Source organism: Oncorhynchus keta, chromosome 10 (genome assembly GCF_023373465.1).
Source record: "Oncorhynchus keta strain PuntledgeMale-10-30-2019 chromosome 10, Oket_V2, whole genome shotgun sequence".
Taxonomy (NCBI): Eukaryota; Metazoa; Chordata; class Actinopteri; order Salmoniformes; family Salmonidae; genus Oncorhynchus; species Oncorhynchus keta.
The window spans coordinates 2412307-2425000 of record NC_068430.1 but is presented as its reverse complement, the minus strand read 5'-3'; the positions used below and the strand labels follow the sequence as shown (position 1 = coordinate 2425000).

Below are 12694 nucleotides of genomic sequence, written 5' to 3'. Positions count from 1 at the left end.
ACTGTCCCCACCAACCCTCATCACTCACAGCAGCCTGGAAGAAAGACCTCACCCTGACCAACCCACACACACTGTCCCCACCAACCCTCATCACCCACAGCAGCCTGGAAGAAAGACCTCACCCTAACCAACCCACCCACACACTGTCCCCACCAACCCTCATCACTCACAGCAGCCTGGAAGAAAGACCTCACCCTAACCAACCCACCCACACACTGTCCCCACCAACCCTCATCACTCACAGCAGCCTGGAAGAAAGACCTCACCCTGACCAACCCACACACACTGTCCCCACCAACCCTCATCACCCACAGCAGCCTGGAAGAAAGACCTCACCCTAACCAACCCACCCACACACTGTCCCCACCAACCCTCATCACCCACAGCAGTCTGGAAGAAAGACCTCACCCTGACCAACCCACCCACACACTGTCCCCACCAACCCTCATCACCCACAGCAGTCTGGAAGAAAGACCTCACCCTAACCAACCCACCCACACACTGTCCCCACCAACCCTCATCACCCACAGCAGTCTGGAAGAAAGACCTCACCCTAACCAACCCACCCACACACTGTCCCCACCAACCCTCATCACCCACAGCAGTCTGGAAGAAAGACCTCACCCTAACCAACCCACCCACACGCTGTCCCCACCAACCCTCATCACCCACAGCAGTCTGGAAGAAAGACCTCACCCTAACCAACCCACCCACACACTGTCCCCACCAACCCTCATCACCCACAGCAGTCTGGAAGAAAGACCTCACCCTGACCAACCCACACACACTGTCCCCACCAACCCTCATCACCCACAGCAGCCTGGAAGAAAGACCTCACCCTAACCAACCCACCCACACACTGTCCCCACCAACCCTCATCACCCACAGCAGTCTGGAAGAAAGACCTCACCCTAACCAACCCACCCACACACTGTCCCCACCAACCCTCATCACCCACAGCAGTCTGGAAGAAAGACCTCACCCTAACCAACCCACCCACACACTGTCCCCACCAACCCTCATCACCCACAGCAGCCTGGAAGAAAGACCTCACCCTAACCAACCCACCCACACACTGTCCCCACCAACCCTCATCACCCACAGCAGTCTGGAAGAAAGACCTCACCCTGACCAACCCACACACACTGTCCCCACCAACCCTCATCACCCACAGCAGCCTGGAAGAAAGACCTCACCCTAACCAACCCACCCACACACTGTCCCCACCAACCCTCATCACCCACAGCAGTCTGGAAGAAAGACCTCACCCTAACCAACCCACCCACACTGTCCCCACCAACCCTCATCACCCACAGCAGCCTGGAAGAAAGACCTCACCCTAACCAACCCACCCACACACTGTCCCCAGCCTTATGGGTTTCCCTCATCACCCACAGCAGTCTATAAAAGAAAGGTTGACATTTGGGACAAAACCAACCCACCCAGCACACTGTCCCCACCAAACCCTCATCACTGGCCACAGCAGCTGGAAGAAAGACCTCACCCTGACCAACCCACACACACTGTTTTCCCCACCAACCCTCATCACCCACAGCAGCCTGGAAGAAAGCTGCTCTTCTTTTGAAGCCCTGATAGGAATACTGCTATAAGGGACTTAGCTAAGTCCCCAAGACCTCACCCTAACCCAACCCACCCACACTGTCCCCACCAACCCTCAACACACACAGATAGACGGATCTCTCTTCCATGTACCAGTCCCACACCGGAGACAGGCTAAAATGGCAATATATAGTTCACTACTTTAGGCCAAAGCCTTATGGGTTTCCCTATGGGCCCTGGTCCAAAGTAGTGCACTATAAAGAGAATAGGTTGACATTTGGGACAAAGACAAGGACCTGGACTTGCCCTGAGCAGTGGCAGCTTTACTTTCAAACCAAACCCTGCAAGAGGATATCAGCTACGTTTCTCATGAGTCAACCCTAGCAGGCCACATAGATGCTCCCGTACGTTTCTCGACAACCCAGCAGAGGATATAACAGGACATAGATGCCCCTCTGTTTTCAACCCTTCAGAGAGGAATGGACTGTAGATGCCACGTTTCTCATGAGTCAACCCAGGAGAGAGGATATAACAGGACTGTAGATGCTCCCTGTACGTTTCTCATGAGTCAACCCTAGCAGAGAGGATATAACAGGACTGTAGATGCTCCCTGTACGTTTCTCATGAGTCAACCCTAGCAGAGAGGATATAACAGGACTGTAGATGCTCCCTGTACGTTTCTCATGAGTCAACCCTAGCAGAGAGGATATAACAGGACTGTAGATGCTCCCTGTACGTTTCCCATGAGTCAACCCTAGAAGGAGCACAACAGTCAGAGTGACCTTTACAGCCTATGGTCATGACCTTTAACCTTTACGGTCATGACAGTAGCCTTCCACTCCATCACTCAGGTTCTTCTCGTTTCATATTAATTTTGAGCTTTTCTTTCTTTCTCCAAATATAATCATGAAGGACAGGGTAGTAGCACTTAGGGAGAGGAGGAGGATGAGGAGGGTGGAGGGATCTGAAGACGCAGGATGAAGATGTGTCAGGTTACAGCTACAGGTTCTCTTCTCCTGAAAGATGGCCATCGATACGTCCCAAATGGCACCCTATTCCCTACATAGTGCACTTATTTTGACCCGAGCCCTGTGGGCCCTGGTCAAAGAGCCCTGTGGGCCCCTGGTCAAAGAGACAAGTGGGCCCTGGTCAAATAGCCCTGTGGGCCCTGGTCAAAGAGCCCTGTGGGCCCTGGTCAAAGAGCCCTGTGGGCCCCTGGTCAAAGAGCCCTGTGGGCCCCTGGTCAAAGAGCCCTGTGGGCCCCTGGTCAAAGAGACAAGTGGGCCCTGGTCAAAGAGCCCTGTGGGCCCTGGTCAGAGCCCTGTGGGCCCTGGTCAAAGAGACCTGTGGGCCCTGGTCAAAGAGACCTGTGGGACCTGGTCTAAAGTGGTGCACTATAAAGGGAATGGGGGATACCATTTGAGACACATCCTATGTGTCAGTCCCAGGTTCTACCGCTACAGGTTCTCCTCCCTTATGCCCTCCAGGATCTTGATGAGGCTCTCCAATCCAAACACGTAGCCTCGGTCCGGCCCGTCGTGCACCGTCTGGTCGTCACGGAAACCTTTGAAGGTGCTGTGGGCAAAGTCTATCATGCGGACGTCCACACTGATGCTGGGGCTGGAGGGGCGGGGTGGAAGACGAGGGGGGCCGTGAGGGTCCGAGGGAGGCTGCTGTGGCTGTGGAGGGGTGGGGGGGCAGTGTGGTGGTGGTAGGAGAGCCTGGGGGAGCTGGAGGGGTTCTTCGCTCGGTCTCTGGACCGTTTGGAGACCCAATACTAAACCCGGTCCCTGGACACCCGTTCCTACTCCTGGGTTGACCAGCACCACCTCCTCCTTCTCTGAGGGCATCTCAGCGGCTGGCTGTGGTACAAGCCGTGGTGCTTTCTGCCAGACGTGGGCCAGCTCAGGTTCCTTCCCCTCATAGATGATGAGCAGGGAGGAGGAATAGAAGCGGTAGGTGGTCTGTTTCTCCAGAACGGCCTTCAGGCTGCGTAGTTTACAGAGCATGGGTTCAAACAGGTCCTTCCTGAGCGACGCCCCGTTGTGCAGGTATTGGTGGAGAGCGTGGCGGAATCCCTCAATGGACAGGCTGCGGCCGTAGTACTTGTTCCTGCACAGATAGTGGCCCGTATCCATCTGGTACACCTGGACCATAGAACCACAGAAAGAACAGAGATTACATGTGGACCACAGAACCTGGCCCATACACTACACAGTGCAGCTAACCAATCACAGCTGCAGTAGGCCTATATGCAAATTGACCATTGTCAAAATGGATCTGTACTTTGAACTGGACCGTGTTTACAGCATGAGTGGTCGTGAGTAGATGCACTGGACTGTGTTTACAGCATGAGTGGTCGTGAGTAGATGCACTGGACTGTGTTTACAGCATGAGTGGTCGTGAGTAGATGCCCTGGACTGTGTTTACAGCATGAGTGGTCGTGATCAGATGAGTAGTTGTGCTTGTTTTGAGATCAAAGAGAGAGTTGCATGTAGCCATGTGTGCACATTTTGTTCATATCCGTTGCTAGTTAGTGAGTTATTAGCCCAGTTATAGATAATCTAATCAGCAATGGGAGTGATTGCTTCCTACAAGAGCACAAAACGTTTCATTGAAAAGCGAGTCAGGTAAAGAGCGTGTTTTATTTTGAGACAGGATTGAATAACCTAAGTTGCTAATAGGCAGAGGGTAGCATCATGTGTCTAATTCTCTGTAATAATGGAATGGGAAAAATGCATTTTATTTTGTACAACATTTTCAATCACCTTGTCTGAAGGACAAACAGGTTAATATCAAGCCCTGCATGTTATTTTTCTTCAAAAGTCTCATGGAATGTAGGCCTACACTATAATTCACTATAATTGAGAATTTCAATAAGCATTTTTCTACAGCTGGCCATGCTTTCCACCTGGCTACCCCTACCCCAGTCAACAGCCCTGCACTCCCCACAGCATCTCGCCCAAGACAAACCCCATTTCTCCTTCACCCAAATCCAGATAGCTGATGTTCTGAAAGAGCTGCAAAATCTGGACCCCTACAATTCAGCCGGGCTAGACAATCTGGACCCTCTTTTTCTAAAATTATCTGCCGAAATTGTTGCAACCCCTATTACTAGCCTGTTCAACATATCTTTCGTATTGTCTGAGATTCACAAAGATTGGAAGGCTGCCGCAGTCATCCCCCTCTTCAAAGGGAGACACTCTAGACCCAAACTGCTACAGACCTATATCTATTCTACCCTGCCTTTCTAAAGTCTTCGAAAGCCAAGTTAACAAACAGATTACTGACCATTTGGAATCCCACCATACCTTCTCCGCTATCCGCTATGCAATCTGGTTTCAGAGCTGGTCATGGGTGCACCTCAGCCATGCTCAAGGTTCTAAACGACATCATAACCGCCATCGATAAGAGACATTACTGTGCAGCCGTATTCATCGACCTGGCCAAGGCTTTCGACTCTGTCAATCACCACATTCTTATCAGCAGACTCAACAGCCTTGGTTTCTCAAAATACTGCGTCGCCTGGTTCACCAACTACTTCTCTGATAGAGTTTGGTGTGTCAAATCGGAGGGCCGGTTGTCCGGACCTCTGGCAGTCTCTATAGGGGGTGCCACAGGGTTCAATTCTCGGGCCGGCTCTCTTCTCTGTATACATCAATGACGTTGTTCTTGCTGCTGGTGATTCTCTGATCCACCTCTATGCAGACGACACCATTCTGTTTACTTCTGACCCTTCTTTGTACACTGTGTTAACAACCCTCCAGGCAAGCTTCAATGCCAAACAACTCTCCTTCCGTGGCCTCCAACTGCTCTTAAATGCTAGTAAAACTAAATGCATGCTACTCAATCGATCACTGCCTGCACCTGCTCGCCCGTCCAGCATCAATACTCTGGACGGTTCTGACTTAGAATACGTGGACAACTACAAATACCTGGGTGTCTGGTTAGACTGTAAACTCTACTTCCAGACTCACATTAAGCATCTCCAATCCAAAATTAAATCTAGAATCGGCTTCCTATATCGCAACAAAGCATCCTTCACTCATGCTGCCAAACATACCCTCGTAAAACTGACCATCCTACCGATGCTCGACTTCAGCGATGTCATTTACAAAATAGCCCCCAACACTCTACTCAACAAATTGGGAGCAGTCTATCACAGTGCCATCCGTTTTGTCACCAAAGCCCCATATACTACCCACCACTGAGACCTGTACGCTCTCGTTGGTTGGCCCTCGCTTCATACTCGTCGTCAAACCCACTGGCTCCAGGTTATCTACAAGTCTCTGCTGGGTAAAGCCTGCCGCATCTCAGCTCACTGGTCACCATAGAAGCACCCACCCGTAGCACGCACTCCAGCAGGTATATCTCACTGGTCACCCCCAAAGCCAATTCCTCCTTTGGCCACCTTTCCTTCCAGTTCTCTGCCAATGACTGGAACGAACTGCAAAAAAAGAAATGACTGAAGCTGGAGACTCATATCTCCCTCACTAACTTTAAGCACCAGCTGTCAGAGCAGCTCACAGATCACTGCACCTGTACATGGCTGTACATAGCCCATCTGTAAACAGCCTATCCAACTACCTCAACCCCATACTGTATTTAATATGCATCTTGCTCCTTTGCATGCCAGCATCTCTACTTGCAAATTCATCTTCTGCACATCTAACATTCCAGTGTTTAATTGCTATTTTGTAATTATTTCGCCAGACAGACAGACAGACAGACAGACAGACAGACTTTCTTTCAGACTAGATTAGATGTTTTGTTTGTTTCCATGTGCAACTCTGTGTTGTTGTTTAAAACTGACTTTCTCTTTATCAGACAGGACAGATGAGAACGAGACCTGGTTAAATAAAGGTCAAATAAAACAGAAATAAAAGACATTAAAACAGACCGAGAGGTTAGACCTCTACCATTAAAACAGACAGACAGACAGACAGACCGAGAGGTTAGACCTCTACCATTAAAACAGACAGACAGACAGACAGACCGAGAGGTTAGACCTCTACCATTAAAAGACAGACAGACAGACCGAGAGGTTAGACCTCTACCATTAAAACAGACAGACAGACAGACAGACCGAGAGGTTAGACCTCTACCATTAAAACAGACAGACAGACCGAGAGGTTAGACCTCTACCATTAAAACAGACAGACAGACCGAGAGGTTAGACCTCTACCATTAAAACAGACAGACAGACAGAGAGGTTAGACCTCTACCATTAAAACAGACAGAGAGGTTAGACCTCAACCATTAAAACAGACAGAGAGGTTCGACCTCTACCATTAAAACAGACAGAGAGGTTCGACCTCTACCATTAAAACAGACAGAGAGGTTCGACCTCTACCATTAAAACAGACAGACAGACAGACAGAGGTTAGACTCTACCTTTAAAACAGACAGACAGACAGACAGACGACTCTACCATTAAAACAGGCAGACAGACAGACGACTCTACCATTAAAACAGACAGACAGGTTAGACCTCAACCATTAAAACAGACAGACAGACAGACAGTTAGACCTCATCATTAAAACAGACAGACAGACAGACAGAGAGACAGACTCTACCATTAAAACAGACAGACAGACAGAGAGAGAGGTTCGACCTCTACCATTAAAACAGACAGACAGACAGAGAGGACAGACCTCTACCATTAAAACAGACAGACAGACGAGGTTAGACCTCTACCATTAAAACAGACAGACAGACCGAGAGGTTAGACCTCTACCATTAAAACAGACAGACAGAGAGGTTCGACCTCTACCATTAAAACAGACAGACAGACAGAGAGGTTAGACCTCTACCATTAAAACAGACAGAGAGGTTCGACCTCTACCATTAAAACAGACAGACAGAGAGGTTAGAACTCTACCATTAAAACAGACAGAGAGGTTCGACCTCTACCATTAAAACAGACAGACAGACGAGGTTAGACCTCTACCATTAAAACAGGCAGACAGAGAGGTTAGACCTCTACCATTAAAACAGACAGACAGAGAGGTTCGAGCTCTACCATTAAAACAGACAGACAGAGAGGTTCGAGCTCTACCATTAAAACAGACAGAGAGGTTCGACCTCTACCATTAAAACAGGCAGACAGAGAGGTTCGACCTCTACCATTAAAACAGGCAGACAGAGAGGTTCGACCTCTACCATTCAAACAGACAGACAGAGAGGTTCGACCTCTACCATTAAAACAGACAGACAGAGAGGTTCGACCTCTACCATTAAAACAGACAGACAGAGAGGTTAGACCTCTACCATTAAAACAGACAGACAGAGAGGTTCGACCTCTACCATTAAAACAGACAGACAGAGAGGTTCGACCTCTACCATTAAAACAGACAGACAGAGAGGTTCGACCTCTACCATTAAAACAGACAGACAGAGAGGTTCGACCTCTACCATTAAAACAGACAGACAGAGAGGTTAGAACTCTACCATTAAAACAGACAGACAGACAGAGAGGTTAGACCTCTACCATTAAAACAGACAGACAGACAGAGAGGTTAGACCTCTACCATTAAAACAGACAGACAGAGAGGTTAGAACTCTACCATTAAAACAGACAGACAGACAGAGAGGTTGGACCTCTACCATTAAAACAGACAGACAGAGAGGACATCAAAGAGATGAGAACACTGGTGAATCATCCATCTGATTTATCACAGTATAAATGGAGGAGGAGAGAAGGCCTTTTGAAGCTGGATGGAGGATAAATGCTGTGGCCATTGTCCTGTCTATGCTGCTGTTCTAGGCTCTACATTGCAAACAGACAGTCAGTCACGCCATCCGTCCCTCTGTCATTAATGTGTTGCTTCTAAACGTGTGTCTGGGAGTGTTGGAATAAATCGAATGGACAATAAAGCATCTATTCCATTCCAGTTGATAGGACATTCACCATTCTCCCTTCTGTCCGGCTCTGGTTACTGCTGTGGGTTTTTTGTCTGAGCCTAGGTGTTAGGAGAAATATAGAGACGCAAGTAAAGAATCTATGGCGTAGTAGGAGCTACTGTGTCTAGAGAGAACTTCAGAATCTATGGCGTAGTAGGAGCTACTGTGTCTAGAGAGAACTTCAGAATCTATGGCGTAGTAGGAGCTACTGTGTCTAGAGAACCTCAGAATCTATGGCGTAGTAGGAGCTACTGTGTCTAGAGAGAACTTCAGAATCTATGGCGTAGTAGGAGCTACTGTGTCTAGAGAACCTCAGAATCTACGGCGTAGTAGGAGCTACTGTGTCTAGAGAGAACCTCAGAATCTATGGCGTAGTAGGAGCTACTGTGTCTAGAGAGAACCTCAGAATCTATGGCGTAGTAGGAGCTACTGTGTCTAGAGAGAACCTCAGAATCTATGGCGTAGTAGGAGCTACTGTGTTTAGAGAGAACCTCAGAATCTATGGCGTAGTAGGAGCTACTGTGTCTAGAGAGAACCTCAGAATCTATGGCGTAGTAGGAGCTACTGTGTCTAGAGAGAACCTCAGAATCTATGGCGTAGTAGGAGCTACTGTGTCTAGAGAACCTCAGAATCTATGGCGTATTAGGAGCTACTGTGTCTAGAGAGAACCTCAGAATCTATGGCGTAGTAGGAGCTACTGTGTCTAGAGAGAACCTCAGAATCTATGGCGTAGTAGGAGCTACTGTGTCTAGAGAGAACTTCAGAATCTATGGCGTAGTAGGAGCTACTGTGTTTAGAGAGAACCTCAGAATCTATGGTGTAGTAGGAGCTACTGTGTCTAGAGAGAACCTCAGAATCTATGGCGTAGTAGGAGCTACTGTGTTTAGAGAGAACCTCAGAATCTACGGCGTAGTAGGAGCTACTGTGTCTAGAGAGAACTTCAGAATCTATGGCGTATTAGGAGCTACTGTGTCTAGAGAGAACCTCAGAATCTATGGCGTAGTAGGAGCTACTGTGTCTAGAGAGAACCTCAGAATCTATGGCGTAGTAGGAGCTACTGTGTCTAGAGAGAACCTCAGAATCTATGGCGTAGTAGGAGCTACTGTGTCTAGAGAACCTCAGAATCTATGGCGTAGTAGGAACTACTGATAATCTCCCTCATTCTGGGGCTCCACGCAAGATCTCACCCCGTGGGGTCAAAATGATCATAAGAACGGTGAGCAAAAATCCCAGAACCACACGGGGGGACCTAGTGAATGACCTGCACAGAGCTGGGACCAAAGTAACAAAGCCTACCATCAGTAACACACTACGCCACCAGGGAATCAAATCCTACAGTGCCAGACGTGTCCCCCTGCGTAAGCCAGTACATGTCCAGGCCCAACTGAAGTTTGCTAGAGAGCATTTGGATGATTCAGAAGAAGATTGGGAGAATGTCATATGGTCAGATGAAAACAAAATCGAACATTTTGGTAAAAACTCAACTCGCATTTCAAGGTCCTGGAGTGGCCTAGCCAGTCTCCAGATCTCAACCCCATAGAACATTTTTGGAGGGAGTTGAAAGTCCGTGTTGCCCAGCAACAGCCCCAAAACATCACTTCTCTAGAGGAGATCTGCATGGAGGAATGGGCCAAAATACCAGCAACAGTGTGTGAAAACCTTGTGAAGAGTTACAGAAAACGTTTGACCTCTGTCATTGCCAACAATGGGTATATAACAAAGTATTGAGATAAACTTTTGTTATTGACCAAATACTTATTTTCCACCATAATTCACAAAAAAATTCATTAAAAAAATCCTACAATGTGATTTTCTGGATTTTTTTTCTAATTTTGTCTGTCATAGTTGAAGTGTACCTATGATGAAAATTACAGGCCTCTCTCATCTTTTTAAGTGGGAGAACTTGCACAATTGGTGGCTGACTAAATACTTTTTTGCCCCACTGTATATAATTGATGGTGCATATTTTAAGCATAATGCATCCATTGAATGTTAGGGAGCATGAGAGTTCGTTGTCATGACTTCTTGGCTTGGTATCCCTTGCATAAGACCTAACCTCAATGAGATGTGAAATGTGAAATAAAGTTTAACAGAAGGTCACAATTTCCTGTAGAAAATGTGGGTGTTTGTTTCAGCTGTCTTAAAGCCTTTAGTGGAAAAACTTCAATATTAAGAAATGGTAAACAAACAAGAAGTAGGACAGCCCTCACCTGCATTCCACAGACTCGCACCCCCAGCGTGGCGGAGGTGCTCTGTTCACACTTCTTCATCTGCCTGGCTGCCTTCTCCTCCGAGGCATCGTCCCCGTGCTGCCGCGTACCCATCTTCAGGTCCAGGATGCACGGGTAGCTGAAGTGATGGACCACGTTCTCCAGGAGCAGGAACTCTAGGAGGGGTCAGAGGTCAAGGAGAACAACACTCTCGCTCTCTCTTCGTGAACAAGGAATTAGCTAAACAGTCAAAGTAACGTTCATTCAGGGGAGAGGTCCTAAGACTGTGGAGGAGCTGAGTTGGACTCACGTTATGAGATAGTTCTGACTGCTACTTCAAATCCGTGTCACCCTCGGTCCAACAGGGCATTTCCTCTTGTTCTGACAGTGTGTTTATTAGAGCGTATAACTTCCTCTTGTTCTGACAGTGTGTTTATTAGAGCGTATAACTTCCTGGGTTCAGAGCTTACCGACTCAAACACTTTGTAGAAATAGTGTAAGTCCGGGCGGCAGGGTAGCCTAGTGGTTAGAGCGTTGGACTAGTAACCCGAAGGCTGCAAGTTCAAATCCCCGAGCTGACAAGGTCTGTCGTTCTGCCCCTGAACAGGCAATTAACCCACTGCTGTCATTGAAAATAGGAATTTGTTCTTAATAACCTGTTGAATCTAGGGGGCACTATTTTCATTTTTGGAAAAATAACATTCCCAAAGTAAACGGGCAATTTTGTCAGGACAAGATGCTAGAATATGCATATAATTGACAGCTTAGGATAGAAAACACTCTAAAGTTTCCAAAACTGTAAAAATATTGTCTGTGAGTATAACATAACTGATATTGCAGGCGAAAGCCTGAGAAAAATCCAATAAGGAAGTGACTCATGTTTTGAAAACTCTGCGTTCCGATGCGTCCCTATTGAGCAGTGAATGGGCTATCAACCAGATTCCTTTTTCTACGTATTCCCCAAGGTGTCTACAGCATTTTGACGTAGTTTCACGCCTTTATGTTGAAGAATGAGCGAAAGCGACCACATTGAGTAAGTGTCCGGCTGAGGGCTCTCAGCGTAATTCTTGCGTAATAGATAGAGGTAGCCATTTTTCCTTTCGCTACTACTGAAAAAACAATTGTCCCGATGGATATATTATCGAATAGATATTTGAAAAACACCTTGAGGATTGATTATAAACAACGTTTGCCATGTTTCTGTCGATATTATGGAGCTAATTTGGAGTTTTCGTGACCGCAATTTCCGGTCGATTTCTCAGCCAAAAGTGAAGAACAAACGGAGCTATTTCGGCTACAAAAATAATATTTTTGGAAAAAAGGAACATTTGCTATCTAACTGGGAGTCTCGTGAGTGAAAACATCCGAAGCTCATCAAAGGTAAACGGTTTCATTTGATTGCTTTTCTGATTTTCGTGACCAGGTCGCCTGCTGTTAGCTAGGCATAATGCTATGCTAGGCTATCGATAAACTTACACAAATGCTTGTCTTGCTTTGGCTGTAAAGCATCATTTCAAAATCTGAGATGACAGGGTGATTAACAAAAGGCTAAGCTCTGTTTCACTATATTTCATATATATATATATATATATATATATATATATATATATATATATATATATATATATATATATCATATATATTATTTTGCGTTATGATAATTACTGTAGTTGATGACAACGCTCCCGGATCCGGGATGGGTAGTTCTGTCCATGAACAGGCAGTTAACCCACTGTTCCCAGGCCGTCATTGAAAATAAGAATTTGTTCTTAACTGACTTGCCTAGTTAAATAAAGGTAAAATAAAAAAATTCAAAAATCTACAGACTATCTACACACAACTAACTCAAGCACTCCCCTACTGAGTGTCAAGTTGCTTGGAACTTTGAAGACGGATTTTGAAGACCAATAACTAAGTCTGTAAGCTGTAGATGTGTAGAGGATCGTAATACCACAGTGGATAACACCCAGACATCGTAATGCTATGCAGTCATTATAACACCCAGCCATCGTAATGCTATA

General features: G+C 46.8%; 1 protein-coding gene and 1 long non-coding RNA gene across 23 annotated transcripts in view; both read right to left on the bottom strand.

Annotated features, from left to right (window-relative positions):
- Positions 1–969, bottom strand: part of LOC127932020 (uncharacterized) — a 2243-nt gene extending 1274 nt beyond the window's left edge. For 6 of the 14 annotated variants that reach the window (XR_008143578.1, XR_008143580.1, XR_008143583.1 and 3 more), the window contains exons 1-4: positions 834–969; positions 476–619; positions 118–403; positions 1–47 (exon numbers count right to left, since the gene is read on the bottom strand). The exon at positions 1–47 is cut by the window's left edge and continues 25 nt beyond it. This is a non-coding gene — a long non-coding RNA (uncharacterized LOC127932020). Of the gene's footprint in view, positions 404–475; positions 620–691; positions 764–833 lie in introns of all 14 variants that reach the window. The other 8 variants (XR_008143579.1, XR_008143584.1, XR_008143590.1 and 5 more) reach the window with 4 other exon arrangements.
- Positions 970–2083: 1114 nt separating this feature from the next.
- LOC118378272 (inositol hexakisphosphate kinase 1-like) overlaps positions 2084–12694 on the bottom strand; it is a 56631-nt gene continuing 46020 nt past the window's right edge. For 8 of the 9 annotated variants that reach the window (XM_052526187.1, XM_052526191.1, XM_052526192.1 and 5 more), the window contains exons 4-5: positions 10674–10849; positions 2084–3707 (exon numbers count right to left, since the gene is read on the bottom strand). In XM_052526187.1, coding sequence (XP_052382147.1) covers positions 3018–3707; positions 10674–10849 — 866 coding nt within the window. In that variant the 3' untranslated portion in view covers positions 2084–3017. The remainder of the gene's footprint in view (positions 3708–10673; positions 10850–12694) is intronic. The other variant, XM_052526186.1, reaches the window with a different exon arrangement.